The 18458-nt window shown below is 36.9% G+C and overlaps 1 protein-coding gene across 23 annotated transcripts in view; it reads left to right on the top strand.

Moving 5' to 3' along the window:
• The first annotated feature begins 10629 nt into the window (after positions 1-10629).
• Positions 10630-18458, top strand: part of LOC127843770 (uncharacterized) — a 51031-nt gene continuing 43202 nt past the window's right edge. For 4 of the 23 annotated variants that reach the window (XM_052373526.1, XM_052373528.1, XM_052373527.1 and 1 more), the window contains exons 1-5: positions 10630-10723; positions 11359-11410; positions 12214-12303; positions 14557-14655; positions 15438-15536. In XM_052373526.1, the coding sequence (XP_052229486.1) occupies positions 11381-11410; positions 12214-12303; positions 14557-14655; positions 15438-15536 (318 nt within the window). In that variant the 5' untranslated portion in view covers positions 10630-10723; positions 11359-11380. The other 19 variants (XM_052373547.1, XM_052373546.1, XM_052373530.1 and 16 more) reach the window with 19 other exon arrangements.

Consider the following 18458-nt stretch of genomic DNA (forward strand, 5'->3'; position numbering starts at 1 on the left):
AAAAGGTAATTTCAACGCGGCTTAGCCAGCTTAAAGCGACTTCAAGTAAAATGTACGGCTTATAATACAACAACAACATTTCTAATACAACATATATTAATACGGGGAGAAATGTGAAAATTGCAATTAACATATAAGGGCCATCTTGTTTTAAATAAGCAAATGCATAATATGCTAAATGTATTCAATTCGAATGCTCGTGAACAGCACCGTAATACCAACATTTCATTTTTTGATAGTGAAATGTAACAGGTTCGCATTAAACATAAATGAAATAAAATGCAGATTAGACTATCTGTTAATGAAACCACGAAATTAGGCCTGTATTAAATTATGGTTACAATCAAAATTTAATTTATATCTAAATAAAAAAAATCGGTGTCTTTTTTAAAATAACACAATAAAACAAAGATCTAAACATTTTTAATAAACAAAAAACCCATCATGATATGGATATGTCATTTGCATTTAATAAAAATATTTTCAAAATTATATATGAATTGCCACCGGGTTCACTGTCAGACGGTTGAATACAAGTTCAAAATCAATATGAAATAAATGCTCATGTTTACAACGGATTTTTCATCAACTCCCTATATGATATGTATAAGAAACGCTTCTGAATGTCAGTCTGCCGTTAACTCATTTATTTTGATTACGCCATTTCTCTCTAAAGTATTTATGATTGTATTAACGTTTTACAAAGCAGTTTAGTTTAGTGTGCGGCTTTAATAATTTATATTATAGAAATAGAATTTCCCTCACGTAATCCGCTATAATTGCGATCTGCTTGTCGGAGTTTTCTAATCACTAGACCACGTGACTATGTGGGCGGAGCGATCGATAATTTGGCGACTGGTCAATTATTTCATGAACTTGTATCGTAACCAGTCTGTCGAGTGTAATGGCGATTAAACGTAACGAGTTTAAAGATTTTGAAGTACTTACGTAACGGGTCGAATAAGACGTAATATTATAAAGGGACTAATTCGGTGTAATTTTACCAATATGTCCATGTCTATATATTTTATATCATACATGTTTTTATGCTCCCCAAATTTTTTTTGGGGGGGGGGGGAGCATATAGTCGCCGCTTCGTCTGTCCGTGCGTGTGTGTGTCCGTCCGTCCGTGCACAATTTTTGTCCGGGTTATTTCTCAGCAATTAATGACCGGAATTCAATTAAACTTTATGGGAAGCTTAACTACCAAGAGGAAATGTGCATATTATCAGCCGGTTCTGGTCGGATGATTTTTCACAGAGTTATGGCCCTCTAAAATTTTCTATAAACTGTACATATAGTGCAATTCTTGTCCCCCCAACTACTTTTCCTTTTATCTGAATATATAGTGCATTATGTTTTATATTCCATTACATTTTATGACAAACATAAATTATTTATCATCTAACCATTTAGAATAAAAACAAACACATTTGTTTAGGTGTCATGACAAGCAGGGTATTTTATTTCTTGAAACACACGCACGGAGTGGGTGTTTGTATTTGCCAGGGCTTTCTACACATAAATGCAAGAAACAAATCTTCTGACGATCGTATGTGTTCAATGAGCAACAGATATCGACCCCAATGGCACCGCTCAGTTGAAGAGTCTCGAGACGTCAGTAAACGTTGCGACATCCTTCTCATATATTTAAGAACTGAAACGATACTAAATCCATTCTGTAGAACATGTCGTTATACGTTTCATTAAACATGCTCATGCGTTACATGTGAATAATTGAATATTATTAATACCCATCAGACGTCAAGCCTAAACTCAAAATCATACAATTGCACAATTTAACTACACAATTCAAAATCACAAGCCCAACCAAGGACGCCACGGCCCTAACAACCGCCCGTCCGCCGCCGATGCCCAAAAAGCACCGAGGACGCCCCCTATGCCCATCCACAACGCCTATTTGCGAAAAGTACATAAAGTGAAGCATTAGTTTTGATAAAAGCAGCTGCGATAATTACAAGATTTATGCATTACCATCAATTAAGAGAAGTGCACATGACTTCACGTACACCCCAAACAATAATAGGTGATAACGAACGATTCAGGTGTAACCGCGAGCGGGATACGCAACCCTACTGCTCATTTTTCATTTTTCTTTTAATGGCAAAGGGGACGTATGAGGACCCATGGCTCAAGACCGGTGTCTAGGTGCCTTCATCACCTCCTGAAACCTCTAATTTTAGAGAAATCTACAAATAATCAGCTGTTACTATATCGTAAACGTTAAGTATTCTTTTTAGAAAACTATGTAAATCCCATGGTAAAATGTCCGGAACCAATGCCCCTTTCTATCTCAAGTCAGTCATCCGTCTGCTCTCATAAAACTCACTGAAACACATAAAACATAATATTAACATCAACACACAAACAGAGCTTAAATAAATAAAACGATTTAAATCAAGTCTTCGCTCTACCCTGCTTGCCTGTCGAATGACTAAACCTACAAATCTGTGCACGAGGAAATCTTGATTTCCGCACCATTGGACATATATCACCTTCAAAAACCTGTATAACCAGTTTATTCATTCACACAACGATAATAAATACATTTATGTTTTATATTCCATTACATTTTATGACAAACATAAATTATTTATCATCTAACCATTTAGAATAAAAACAAACACATTTGTTTAGGTGTCATGACAAGCAGGGTATTTTATCGACAGAAAAAGAACGGGGCAAAAAAACAACGCACAACTAACAACATACAACACCAAGTACCATATATATTTACAAATCCAAACGAGAAGAAACAATTGTTTGTGTTTCATCCGATTCTCTCACGCAGCGATCCTAAGCGCCAACAGTCTTCCACTGCCCATGCTTTTTTAACACTATCAGATACACCGCTATTTGCAACAGCAGTTGCTTCCCCTGACCGAAATGAATGCAACCCGTGAACATTAGGTTTAAGTCAAATTTCACGAAAGATGTGGTGCAAAACATCTAATTGTCTACTGTAACTCATCTGCTTTGAGCCAACTAAAATGTATTTATTCATTTTCTTACAATTTGTTATGTTTCTAAACGAAACATATATTGCAATATCTAGAATAGTTTCTACCAAGATACATTTTTTCAAGTAGAAGACAGGGCATAAAACTGCATTTGTTTTACAAAATGTCAAAACCTGTTCGCCCTTGCACAAATTAACCATTTTACTTTTGAAAATAATAATTATAGCACAATCCTCAAAAAATCTTGTATCGCATCCTTTCAATTCAAAGTCCCCAAACCGCCAACCCCCCCCCAAAAAACGCACCAAACACACCGTTACAAATCTCAAATCAAAGAATCAAAGCCTCTACACATCAGCTTTAGTCACTAAGCACCTCCGAACCAGCGGCCCAGAATTGGCCCTTTTCAATCCATCATCAGAAAACACAACCAGACCAGAATTACAACGACCACACGATCCCACAACCCCATGAGCCCACGAAATGCCACACACAATCGCGTCTACCCCAGAGGCAGACAGACACGAAACACACACACCAACATTTTAAATTGACTTTCTGTAACAAAACCGTTTCCCTTGCTTTCTTTTTTGCAAGTGTTTTCCAATTTGAAATAAATACTACCCTTGCTATCTTTTTTGCAAGTATTATACTTTTAAAACTATTATTGTTAACCCTTGCTTTCTTTTTTGCAAGTACTGTTTTTGCTTTCTTTTTTGCAAATATTCCATTCCTCGTGTACTGTACACGACTTCGTAAGCACCAGGTGCAAACGGACATACACCAACATGGTTTCTATACATACTTAATGGCTATACAAAAACAACATCCATTGAATCATTTCTACACATATAAACACGTGAAAAATCCCAACTATACCATAAGTATAGCAAAACAGTCAAACCATTCATATCACCGATTCACATATAAACGACATATAGTATAGTTAAATTCGAATAGCAAGAACATTTCTTGAAAAAGGTCTTGAACTGAAACAGAGTGGTTATTACTCATACAAATAGTTTGCCCTTTGTCAAACACAATAATATCCTTCTCAAAGTGCATTTGTACATTACCAGCCTCAAATGAGAATGGCCAAAATGCTGCACTAGGCCATCTGTGTACCACCAAAACGCCATATGCGTTGCATTCTAGAAAGTGCAAAATTGTTTTTCCTACGAGATAAATAGGGGCATCAACCAATTCAAATCGGCACTCCATAACTGTGTAAAGCAATCTGCTTCCGTTTCAAAATCAAAGAATTTTGAATTATATCTTTAAGTATTTCTATTTTTAAAAGTAGCCAAGCGATCAATCAAAAACGGACCCGAGCTACCATTTAAATACTCAAAGAAATCTCGTGAGATTTACCATTCATCTGTATTGCTCATTTTACTTATACTGTCGGCAATGGAGTTTAATTCTCTTGGAACCCATTGTATTTCTAGTCCTATATTCATCTTCAAACACATACTAAAAATGCTTAGTGCTAGATCATGTTACTCAAGTTTAGAACTTCCTACCTTTACCAACTTTACACGTGATTCAGAGTCAGAAAACCTCTTAACAGCCCCCCCCCCCCCCTCTTAAAAAATTCCCATAGGCACGTAAGTAGAACTTGTATTGCAATCGTCATTTAACCATATATCGTGAAAAATGAAACCTTACATATCAACAATATAAGCCCAACCAGCAAACCCACTTGCATCACTGTAAACTTTTAAAACTTCGACACATGTAGTATTACTAAAATGTCTTGATTGTATGCCATCTATGCGACCTAACCAAAATATAAATTCGGAAATAAATAAGCTATCTGGTTCAAGGGCTATAACTCTATGCAATGACGGTCTAGAAACGATTTCAGAATAAAGATATCTAGTCATTTACCTTGCCAAACTACCTATAACAGGCATCATTGAAACAATTTTCCCCGTACATCTAGCTAAAGCCCTTGCCGAAACTATTGGCATGGAAGAAAATACCTTTAAAAGAGTATTTTTAAAATCAGTTATTCTTCTATCGGGAATTTCAAAAGAAAACATTTGGCTATCCCAGATTAATTCTACCCATTCTAGCCTCTGAACTGGTACTTATATTGACTTGTCCTCATTGATCACAAATCCAGCTTCCGGCTTCATTCAAGGCTACACTTGATTGACTAACAACATGAGGGATGTCTTTTAATTCTTCAATACAGCCATTATTTTACATATCCTGCACCGACTCGTTAACATCTGCTAATCTATCTGCTTTAAAGCTGATTGGTTATTTCCAGAAACACATTTTTCAGGTAATTGTAAGAATGGTAATGTGTAAGCGCCGACAATACAGTCAATTATATCAGGATTGGCACCAATGATTTTCCGAAAAAAAAGGACATGCCTCTCTTTAAATGAAATTATTCTCGGTTTGATAAATACGGTATAGTATGGTTTAATACTTGTTATTTAGAAGAGAGATTATGGTAATGGTTTAGCGCGTATAATGCACGGGTTTTGTGTGCATGTTTTAGCGCGAAAGCGCACGAGTTTTTCGTTTTGGGGTATATATGATTTGCACATCTAGTGAGACGCCATTCGAGGGTTGTTTTTGACAGGCAAAGTTATGGAGCAAGAAAACGAAAGGGTGATAAAGTAGTTTAGGCGTTCATTTGCGAAATACATAGTATTCGGAAGGAGATTTTCGATGAGAGGACTGATTCTCTGCTAGAAGCGGAATGGTGAGCTGGAATTCGAAAGTCCTGTCAAATACAAGCACTCACTCCTATTTTGTCTTTGGTTTATTATTTGTTTGATAATGATAATGATGATGATATGGGTTATAATGATGATGAGATTTTAATAGTATTTTGAGAATAGAGAATAATAAATTTACTCATAACTTTGAGTAAACTACATTTTACTTTTCTTCACAATGTGCGTATTATATGTAAACCAAACACGTCAATCAATTCTCCTCTATCCCCGAGGGCCTACCTTCTTGACCGCTACCACGTGGTCGCTACGTGTGTCCATTTACTGTGCCAGCCCTGTCCCCGCCGGCGAAGCGATCTCTCCTCTCATCCTGACTGCCCATATTAATAAATTGCCAACTCCAATACGACACAAAAATAAATCAAATTTCACAATTAAATGTGGTTGAGAAAATAAATAAAACGATTTAAATCAAGTCTTCGCTCTACCCTGTTTGCCTGTCGAATGACTAAACCTACAAATCTGTGCACGAGGAAATCTTGATTTCCGCACCATTGGACATATATCACCTTCAAAAACCTGTATAACCAGTTTATTCATTCACACAACGATAATAAATACATATAATGTGACAAACAAACCTTTGGGGAGCATCACCCGTCTCCGACGGTTTCTTGTTTTTTTGTGTCGGGTCCCTATGCATGACAAAACTTATGACGTTCAACCTAACGGATCTCATTACGTAAGAGTTTACATTTATAACGACGTATAACGTAATATATCTTATACAGTGATGATATACATGATCAGTGAACGACCAGGATCATCTCACATCATGTGCACGCGAGCATGGGTGATTGCGTGTGCGGTCAAGTGAAATAATTACAGTTAGATTGCTGCATGTATATCTTTGCAATGAAATTAATCAACTAGTAGTCGAGTGTCATCGTAAAACAAATACATGTTTGCAAATGCATTACTTTTTTATTTACCGCAGTTTTAAATATTCTGAAAACGTAAAGAAATGGCGATTGCTTTACGTTAGGAAAATATGACCAAAACCAATGTACATATTTATTAATGTTTCAATGTCTCACAAATGATTATTTTGTGAAACGTATAAGACGCTTGCAACTTAAAGAAATCCTTCTCAGAACATTATCAATTTCTCGTGCCTCAACAAACAACGTACCTTCACTAGCACCAACGCGTAAGAACGACAACTCATATTGTTGCTGTCACTGTATTACTTCCCTTGAATTAAAATGAAACATATTTCTACAGTTATACCCTTCGGTTCTATATCCGCTTAATTAACATTACTTCCGTCGACGTCGCCGTTAGATGAGATGCCAACGTTAAATGTCATAGCTTCCGCTGTCACACTATCGACGTCTAAGTATCAAGTAAGCTCTATTTTTTCGAAAATTTCTGTCGCACAGATGCCTTTGAGCATACCAAAGCTGTGAAAAATCAAAGCGCTGTAGGCTCTGAAGGCCTGGGGCTAGATTTATTGTGCTTGGGAAGAAGTATTGTCCGAATGTCACCATTTGTCCGAAAATGTATACGGATATACCCTAGCGGTTGAGTGCAAAAGCTTAGAGACTTTAAGAAAAGACAATATATGTGTACAAACTACAGTGTACACAGACGTTGGAGGACTACACGATACTGTTGGTCGGAACGAAAAACTTTTGTTCAACTCGAAAGATCAAGTAGAGGTGTGTCTACATAGGCGGTGAAGATATACAACAACAGCAACATGGCCGCAAAAAAACTGTTATTGTTGGCGTCAAATAAATCACGTTCAATAGCCTAAAATAGCGTTTTATTACATAATTAACAGATTAGGAAAACACTCATACTTCCTTTGTAATGTGTATACAAAAGAAAATCCACTAACTCTGAGAAAGAACTGTGTACAGATTGTGTAATTTGTCTCACGTAGAACTTTTTGCGCTCGATTTGCGCGCTCGATCTGGGCAGTGAAATACCATACCCGGTTACTTCGTCATTTCTGAGAATGATCGTGAATATTTGCTGTTGTTTTTTTCCTTTTTTTCTGGAATGTCTTGTTAACGCAAAATAAAATAACAATATTTTAAAATAGGTTTATTAAAACCAAATATAATGTCTTCAAAAAATGTCTCAGAAAAAAATTATTCTTACTGTCTCCGTAAACACTCGTATCTTTTCGGCCTAGACCGTCAAGTGAGAAACTTATTCTCGCCTGAATATGCAAACAATAAAATATATGTCGAAGCCAATGCTTAGCAACACTGTTATGTAATATAGTGATGTTCTGTATTTACAAGGCGGGTTATTGAGATCTGCGAAGAACTACTTTTATTGCGCATGAATTAAGTGGTAACTCGGACAATTTGGAATTTGGATTTGGGCAGAAAGCCAATTCTGATAAGCTCAGAAATTTGTATCATTACTATGGCCTTGGGGCTACGCCCAGACCACAAATGACTGCATTGTCAGTAGGCGTTTATTTTAAGCCTGATTTAAAAACATGGGTGTGCATAAGAATAGAGGTTTTGATAATCGATCATAGTGACACATAAGCAATACTCAATCTTATGAGCATGCGTATTTTGCGATTCCTTACTATGTGAATTGTCAACTATTATTTCAAATAATGTTTTTATTTTTTGCTTAATGTCTTCAAATTGTTTATCTCCTGAATGCTTTTATACTATACTAGTTCCTTTAAAAACAATTGAACTGATATATTTTATGAATGCTTACAAACAATACCCCAACCCTGATAGATCTACTGACATCTACTGTACCTTTGATGTTGATACAGGTCTTTTGTATCGGTAACAAATACTATGACCATTTTGTGACACCAACAGCTGTTAGTTTTCAGACACTTTCTCCGCCTTATGATTAGAGGACACCCAGTCATCCGGTCAGTTTTGTGACACCCACCATCCAGTTTGGAATGGTTTTGTTGTTTTCAATGCGATATGTAGAAATGAAATTTACACGAATCAAAGATCAGTGGGTTTTGTAAACGTTTTGTACGGCTACTTTTTGTTTGATTGTAACTATTCTTCGAGCAAATTTCCCACAATCATCTCCAATCTTGAAACAACACAGTGATTGCTTTGTGAATAGCAATGCTTTCCATGTACACACATCGAGAAAAGAATTAAAAACAAGAGATGTGTCTGTGCAACACTATCCCCCCATATATTTGACATTTGACCTTGAAGGATGACCTTGACCTTTCACCACTCAAAATGTGCAGCTCCATGAGATACACATGCATGCCAAATATCAAGTTGCTATCTTCAATATTGCAAAAGTTATGACCAAGGCTAAAGTTTTGGGACACACGCACACAATGACAGACAGACAGGCCAAAAAACAATATACCCCCTCTTCTTCGAAGGGGGGCATAAAACACGAGTATCGTTACCTGAAAACGTATCTTCCAGCAAACCAATATTATTTGTTAGAGAGTATAGCATTGTACATCACACATATCTAGTATACGGTTACCCTAGGTATCGTCGTGAACTACGCACAGCCTTTACAGTGAGGTAACTTTCAACTCTTATGAAAAATGATCATTTAAAAAAAGTCTCTTCTAAGAGAAAATCCAGTAAAGGCGGAATGTGTCGTCCCCTATTAGAAAGTAATTTGCCTTGACTGCATTTTCCTCTAAGAATAGACTTTCTTCGCACGAACAATTCCATAGAAGCGGAGAATGTTAACCCTGATAAGCCTGGACTGATAGGACATACATAATATTGTACACCACAATTATCTAGCATATGGTTACCCTAAGTATCGTCGTGAAGTCTGCACAGCCTATTCAGGGAGGTAACTTTCTGCTTTTATGAACAATTATCGTTTTAAAGAAGACTCGTCTAAAGGAAAATCCAGTTGAATGTCGTCACTGATAAGAACGTGCGGACTGCACAAGCTAATCTGGGCCGACACTTTCCGCCTTGACCGCATTTTCTTTGGAAGAGACTTTCTTCGCACGAACAATTCCATTGAGGCTGAAAGTGTTAACCCTGATTAGCCTTTACAGATAGGACATATTAATCTGGGACCAGACTTTAGACACATGCATCAAGTCTTTTGTATTACGCCAGTGTGTTCGTATGTACACTACGTTTTGTATTGAATGAATAATTGTGAGTGCCTTTCTATGTTTCTATGCGTAAGATGTCTTCAGTGAAGCTTGCTTCACAAAACAAAATTAAGAACTTGCTCTTCTGCATTTATAAGCATATATTAAATTGTTTATGAAACATCAAGTGTAAATAATACGTTGAACTTCACACACACGCAGTAAGCCCTGTTTTTCCAGAACATGGTTCAATGTTTGCCGCTCTTGTACATTCTCGTGATTCAATACGCCATTATTGGAGAATGTGAAACATACAGGTAAAACATACGTATTGTTGCTTATTGTTGTTTTCCAATGCAGGGTCAAAGTGGATTCTCCTGTCAGACTGGAATATGTTAAACATTATTTTGTCATTTCCGGTTATATGTATAACTATTTCGGCTTTAAAATCATTGTATTTAAGGTCCTGAGTTTCCCCATTTTTTCTACTTTTTAAAAAGTATTAAGTGTGTTTGCATTTAAAATACTATCGGCTTGACTATTCCATATATAAGCTGAACGAACTCCAAGGCACTGTTTTCTTATATTTGTTTTTGACCTTCCTACGTATAAATAAGGAATGTTGCCCATCTACATCTAGCACATCGTTAGTCGCGGCAGTCACACATGATTATTATGCGACGGGTGGTGAAAGAATGTCTTTATAAATTGGCTTACATCCGGATCGTACAGTCCTTTGACTATTTTTTTAATATATATTTCGATCAAAATAAGTTATCGATATACTTTTCTCACTTGCCTGAATATACTTTTTATGGTCACCAGTTGTTAACAAATAGTTATAGTTAACCTCAATTTGCGAAAAGCACAAAAATATGTTTGTGTAACCATTTGTTTACGATGGAAACAGAATAATTTCATTTTAAATTGGCATTCCCATACATAAAGCGGTATATTTCTTTAAAGAAACTGTTATATTATGAATTGTATATATAGTCTTGTATAGTTATGTAATTTTATAGTGTGAAAGCATATTTTCCATGACAAACATGACGTTATAAACAACGTCTTTAGTGTTATATTTAAACGGATGAATTATTTCGGATAGCTTTAACATAACGCAGATTACTCACATATGATTTATATTGAGATATATCAGTCTTTCCTATAGATTCATCAATTAATATAGATTTGACCGCTGACTTATTTGTAAAATTGTAAATTATGACATATTTATGATTGTTTATATGTTTTTTATTTGCTCAGAATATCATTCATCTTCTATAGCTGTTATTTTTTGGTTTAAAACTTGTGGTCAAAATAAGCTACACATGTTAACTAAATGCCAATTGGAAACCAAAATCATTTTAAAAAAGTATGTTGGTGTTAATTTGTCTATAATACGATTTATTTAATAATTTATGTCAAAATTAGTACAAACACTTATTGTCACTTAATGTTTTCCAATCAAAATGATGACTGAACAGGTTTGACATGATGTTTCAATAAGTAAATTTTTGTAATTTGATCGTGTGAATTAGAAAATTCTCAAGAAATGTAAAACAAACGAAGTATAACTTTTCAGTTGATGACAAAGTTCACCTACAATGGCGGGGCAAATGTGGGATCTGGCAGCAGTATGTATAATCTTTTATGACCCCACACAGTGGGAGGTAGTCGAATCAAAATTGTTGAGATTTTTTAGCCATTATTTTACAACTGCTTCCAAAGACCTAAAAATACAGTCTTTGTTGCTACTGATGTCAAGCATAAATGTAATTACTTTAATAGTTATTTCCAGTATTTAACAGCAAGGTGGAAAATTTACTTGTTTCCTTTGAGATCATTTAAAATCTGTTGTTGTTATTCTTTTTAATAGAGTACGGGAAACAGATATTATTTTAGACTGCATATTAATTGTTATTGCTGGATATATTTGTTTAACAAAGCTAGGAAGTCTCAAGGCCTCAGTGGGCATTGAACCCGAGCCATCCTCATTCCAAAGGCAAGAGATTCATGATGAAAAAAAGTTTATATAGCTAAGCTGTATATGTGTCATTAAAAGTATATCACCTAACAGGTTTTAAAACTTAAAATTCAATGAATAAATGAAAAAATATGTTTTGTAAAAAATGATCTTTTAATTGAGCCTCATTTGTGGAAAATAAGCTTTAATGCATGTGTGTAAAGTGCACTCCCAGATTAGCCTGTGCAATCCGCACAAGCTAATCAGGGAAAGAAACTTTCCACTTTTATGGAATGTTCTTCATTTAAAGGAATTCTCTTCTAACAAAAAATCCACTTTAGGATGAACAGTGTCGTCCCTGATTAGCCTGTGAGGACTGCACAGGCTAATCTGGGACAACACTTTACACTCATGCATTAAGCCCAGTTTTCCCAGAGCAGGGCTCAGTTGTTTTTATTTGTTTCATCTATTTAGACGCCAATTGGCAAGGCCATCCACGCTGATGATGCAGATGAAGTCAACAGACTGGTTAAAGAAGGTGCAAACATCTTGTTTAAGGATAGGGTAAGCCGTTTTTAGCTCCTAATATTGTATTTTACAGTATTAAGCGCAGTTTTTTACCTTAAAGTTTTATTAAATACTTCCATTTTGGCATTTAAAAACCTGGTGTGAGATAGACATAGTTGCATGCTATACAAATGACTTAAAGCTGGAATATGTGAAAAATGCATGTTTTACAAACTAATGAATAAAATAAAAAATGATTTTGAAAAATATAATTGGCATTGAAATAAATATTGAGATGTTATACTCTAAATAAAACACACAAGTACAAAGATTTCCTTCTCAGACCTATATGAGCCATAATCTGGGAAAATGGGGCTTAAAGCATGTGTATAAAGTATCGTCTAAGATTAGTCTTACAGCCTGCAAAAGCTTAACACTTGTTGCCAAGGCTGGATACTAGCTTAATACTTGTTGCCAAGGCTGGATACTAGCTTAATACTTGTTGCCAAGGCTGGATACTAGCTTAATACTTGTTGCCAAGGCTGGATACTAGCTTAATACTTGTTGCCAAGGCTGGATACTAGCTTAATACTTGTTGCCAAGGCTGGATACTAGCTTAATACTTGTTGCCAAGGCTGGATACTAGCTTAATACTTGTTGCCAAGGCTGGATACTTAATACTTGTTGCCAAGACTGGATACTTAATACTTGTTGCCAAGGCTGGATACTTAATACTTGTTGCCAAGGCTGGATACTTAATACTTGTTGCCAAGGTTGGATACTTAATACTTGTTGCCAAGGTTGGATACTTAATACTTGTTGCCAAGGCTGGATACTTAATACTTGTTGCCAAGGCTGGATACTTAATACTTGTTGCCAAGGCTTGATACTTAATACTTGTTGCCAAGGCTGGATTTGTGTTCAGAAGAAACTTTCTTCAAACAAGAAAAATCCTTAAAAGTACAATTTGTTGTCTTGGATGAGCTTGTGCAGTATGCACAGGCTAATCTAGGACGTCACTGTGCGCACATGCATATATTCTGGTTTTCTCAGAGCAGGGCTTATATGTATTATTGCAAATAGGTTATACTTAATGCACAAATGAATAAATGCACCATCAATTAAATGTTAATTCCTACGACACATCTTTAACATATTACTTGCAGAAAAAATTAAGCAACATTTTTTAAATTAAAAATTAATAACAATGTGTGGAGAAGTTGAAAGTAGGATACAAAATTTGACTTTTTACACTGTTTAACAATTTTATTCAATTTTACCTTAATTACTGATGTGTAGTACAAGTCAATTTAAAATCTTGTTTCGCTATAATACCCATTTACTTTTTGCAAGAATTCTGAGTTCTGCTCATAGTGCATTCAACCATGAAGGCTGGTGCCATAGTTGGAATGTCAAATCATAATTATTAGTTGTTTTTATGCAAGGTTTTGATTGGTTATTCATTACAACTATGTTCATTTCTGTCAAAATGTACTGACCATGCTTGCATTTGTAAAGACAGTCTTGTTGATGCAAGTCCAATAATCATGGTCGACATATTCCAACCTACTGAGTTAAAATATTGCTTATATTAATAAAACCTATTTCAGTCATAATTATTTGTCAAACTGAATGAGATCCACACAAACAAACACTTTGATACCCAGGTGTAATATACTTAAGCTTAGAAACAAAAAGCAACAAAAACATCAAAGTGCCCTCATGTCAAACATCAAACCTTATATTCATTACCGCTAAAAATCAACCATCAAAGCAAATATATTTTGTTAATTCTTATGTAGAGATATAATAGAGAGAAAAACAGGGTACTGCCCTATCTTTATGTAATATATCAGACTGGGCATCATCATGTTTGGATTGCCAGTCTAGGCAAGCCTCGCTAGTTCTTTTATTCTTATCCTCAACTGATATTTTACACTACCAACGGGCAGTAACCTGTTTTTCTCTATGTTATATTAATATAATATGGGTTGTGCTCTGTGGAAAGGGGGGTTAATGCATGTGAGTAAAGTGTTGTCCCAGATTAGCCTGTGCAGTCTGCACAGGTGCATTAGGGACACTTTCCACTTTTATGGTGTTTTTAGTTTAAAAAAAGTATCTTCTTTGCAAACCACCAGTTTAGGTGGAAAGTGTCATCTCTGATTAGTCTGTGGGGACTGCACAAGCTAATCTGGGACGACATTTTACACACATGCATTAAACCCCCTTTTCATGTAGCACAACCCATTTATATTATATTTGCTTGTTATATCAAACATTCTGCCAGTAACATATCTCAATGTTTTACAGAAACACAACACATACCTACACTATGTGTGCACCATGTACAGACCCAGGGTATTCTACACGCTGGTGGCACATGGCATTGACCTTGGAGCTCAGAATCGGGTAAGCCAATGATCTGAGACGCTCTCTGGTAAAACTGGTCTTAATACATGTGCCTTAAGTGTTGTCCCAGACTTAACGCATAAATATAATATAGGACTGCATATATGAGAACACTTGACTACATGTATGAGGATTGCAAGTTCAATACCAAGCCCTCCCACGTATCTTGTGTGACTATTAGTCATGAAATTATTTGTATGACCAATCTTCAACTACCTCTTTAAGTAGGACCATTCTCTGTTATTGGCACAAGTATGTACACTTGGTAATGGTTAAACCCAGCTTTATACCCGGAAATAGTGTAAGTTGTTAAAACTTAAATATTTTAGCTTAATTGCATGGAAAGTGTAAGTCTTATTAAAATGCTCTTGAGTATGTTTCCTGGGTAAAACCAATACTTGATGCCTTCCGGGAGATCTAATTAATGTTCCCACAGTGGGGATTGGACAGGTGACCTCCAGCTTGCTAGGTGACCTTCAATAGTTTAGTAGGTTAGCTGAGCACTGTTTTACGCCTTTCCCCCATTAGAAGCTAAGTGAAAATTGCTTTTGCAACCAGCATAAAGCAAGAGCCGCCTGCGAGTAACTCGCAGCCTGTTCAGGTTTTATGCTGTTTGCTGCTCATCAGTAACTTAGGGTTTGAAATGAAGCCTTTAAAACTTGAATTTAGTAAGAAAGGTTTTTAAATAAATGTAAAATTTCTAACGGACTACAAATGCATAACAAAAAAGTACATGTATCTAAGTGGAAAGGGTTGAAATATCCGTTCAAATCTGCTTGCAGCATGGCAACACAGCACTGCACGTGACTGCCCTGCAGAGAGAGAGCTGCCATGTAGCCGACCTGATGATGTGTGGAATTGACCCGGCCATCAAGAATAATGTAAGTGACTGACCTGATGATGTGTGGAATTGACCCGGCCATCAAGAATAATGTAAGTGACTGACCTGATGATGTGTGTAATTGACCCGGCCATCAAGAATAATGTAAGTGACCGACCTGATGATGTGTGGAATTGACCAGGCCATCAAGAATAATGTAAGTGATCGACCTGATGATGTGTGGAATTGACCCGGCCATCAAGAATAATGTAAGTGACCGACCTGATGTGTGGAATTGACCCGGCAATCAAGAATAATGTAAGTGACCGACCTGATGATGTCTGGAATTGACCCGGCAATCAAGAATTATGTAAGTGACCGACCTGATGATGTGTGGAATTGACCCGGCCATCAAGAATAATGTAAGTGACCGACCTGATGATGTGTGGAATTGACCCGGCGATCAAGAATAATGTAAGTGACTGACCTGATGATGTGTGGAATTGACCCGGCCATCAAGAATAATGTAAGTGACCGACCTGATGATATGTGGAATTGACCCGGCCATCAAGAATAATGTAAGTGACCGACCTGATGATGTGTGGAATTGACCCGGCCATCAAGAATAATGTAAGTGACCGACCTGATGATGTGTGGAATTGACCCGGCCATCAAGAATAATGTAAGTGACCGACCTGATGATATGTGGAATTGACCCGGCCATCAAGAATAATGTAAGTGACCGACCTGATGATGTGTGGAATTGACCCGGCCATCAAGAATAATGTAAGTGACCGACCTGATGATGTGTGGAATTGACCCGGCCATCAAGAATAATGTAAGTGACCGACCTGATGATGTGTGGAATTGACCCGGCCATCAAGAATAATGTAAGTGACTGACCTGATAATGTGTGGAATTGACCCGGCCATCAAGAATAATGTAAGTGACGGACCTGATGATGTGTAGAATTGACCCGGCCATCAAGAATAATGTAAGTGACCGACCTGAGGATGTGTGGAATTGACCCTGCCATCAAGAATAATGTAAGTGACTGACCTGATGATGTGTGGAATTGACCCAGCCATCAAGAATAATGTAAGTGACCGACCTGATGATGTGTGGAATTGACCCGGCCATCAAGAATAATGTAAGTGACCGACCTGAGGATGTGTGGAATTGACCCTGCCATCAAGAATAATGTAAGTGACGGACCTGATGATGTGTGGAATTGACCCGGCCATCAAGAATAATGTAAGTGACCGACCTGATGATGTGTGGAATTGACCCGGCCATCAAGAATAATGTAAGTGACCGACCTGAAGATGTGTGGAATTGACCCTGCCATCAAGAATAATGTAAGTGACCGACCTGATGATGTGTGGCATTGACCGGGCCATCAAGAATAATGTAAGTGACCGACCTGATGATATGTGGAATTGACCCGGCAATCAAGAATAATGTAAGTGACCGACCTGATGATGTGTGGAATTGACCCGGCCATCAAGAATAATGTAAGTGACCGACCTGATGATGTGTGGAATTGACCCGGCCATCAAGAATAATGTAAGTGACCGACCTGATGATGTGTGGAATTGACCCGGCGATCAAGAATAATGTAAGTGACCGACCTGATGATGTGTGGAATTGACCCGGCCATCAAGAATAATGTAAGTGACCGACCTGATGTGTGGAATTGACCCGGCCATCAAGAATAATGTAAGTGACCGACCTGATGATGTGTGGAATTGACCCGGCCATCAAGAATAATGTAAGTGACCGACCTGATGATGTGTGGAATTGACCCGGCCATCAAGAATAATGTAAGTGACCGACCTGAGGATGTGTGGACTTGACCCGGCCATCAAGAATAATGTAAGTGACTGACCTGATGATGTGTGGAATTGACCCGGCCATCAAGAATAATGTAAGTGACCGACCTGATGATGTGTGGAATTGACCCGGCCATCAAGAATAATGTAAGTGACCGACCTGATGATGTGTGGAATTGACCCGGCCATCAAAAATAATGTAAGTGACTGACCTGATGATGTGTGGAATTGACCCTGCCATCAAGAATAATGTAAGTGACTGACCTGATGATGTGTGGAATTGACCCAGCCATCAAGAATAATGTAAACTCACACGAACCGTATTTGACCCTTGCTCTGGGAAACCAGGGTTTAATGCATGTGCAAAAAGTGTTGTCCCATTTTAGCCTGTGCAATTCCCACAAGCTAATAAGCAGGGCACTGATTTTTTTGTTACCCAATTGGGAAAAGTACCGGTACCTTCCTTATTGGGAAAATTTGTGCAAAAAAAATGAAATTTGGCCAATTCTGATCATGAAGTCTTCATATTGGGAAATCGGTGTCTTTGATTTTCTGCTCCCAAATACTTTAAAGTTGATAACTAAGTGTTGTCAAGTTGTCAATATTATATTTACTTATATTCAAGCCATATAGTTGCATAGGTTAACTAACTAAATATTGCATTTTATTTCTTTAAAAATAAAATAAAAAAATTGAAACTTTCAAATGGGAATGTTTTGGTTAGCAATTGGGAAATAGGTAAATTTTTCCGCTTGAGAATTTCCGTTTCCAGTACTTTATAAAGAATGAAAAAAATCGCTTCAGGGACAACACTTTCTGCACTTTCAAATTTTCATTGACTTTTTTATTTGAAGGAAGTCTCTTCTTTACCATATTAACCCAGGTAAGGAGGAAAGAGTCGCTCTTGATTAGCATGTGTGGACTGCACAGGCTAATCTGGGATGACACTATACATGCAAGCATTAATTCTGTTTTTCCAGATGGAGTTCCATTTGTATTTTTTTTTACTATTTTTGTCAGCTGACATTGTGAGGTTTCAGGACTGCGGTTTCTCTGTCACATTTCAAGCAAAATCATCTCATTAATTGGTTGGCAGATTTTTATGAAACTTCACAAAAATGATCCTTGCAAGACCATGACCCTCTTTCAAA

Source organism: Dreissena polymorpha, chromosome 9, assembly GCF_020536995.1.
Source record: "Dreissena polymorpha isolate Duluth1 chromosome 9, UMN_Dpol_1.0, whole genome shotgun sequence".
NCBI classification, from domain to species: domain Eukaryota; kingdom Metazoa; phylum Mollusca; class Bivalvia; order Myida; family Dreissenidae; genus Dreissena; species Dreissena polymorpha.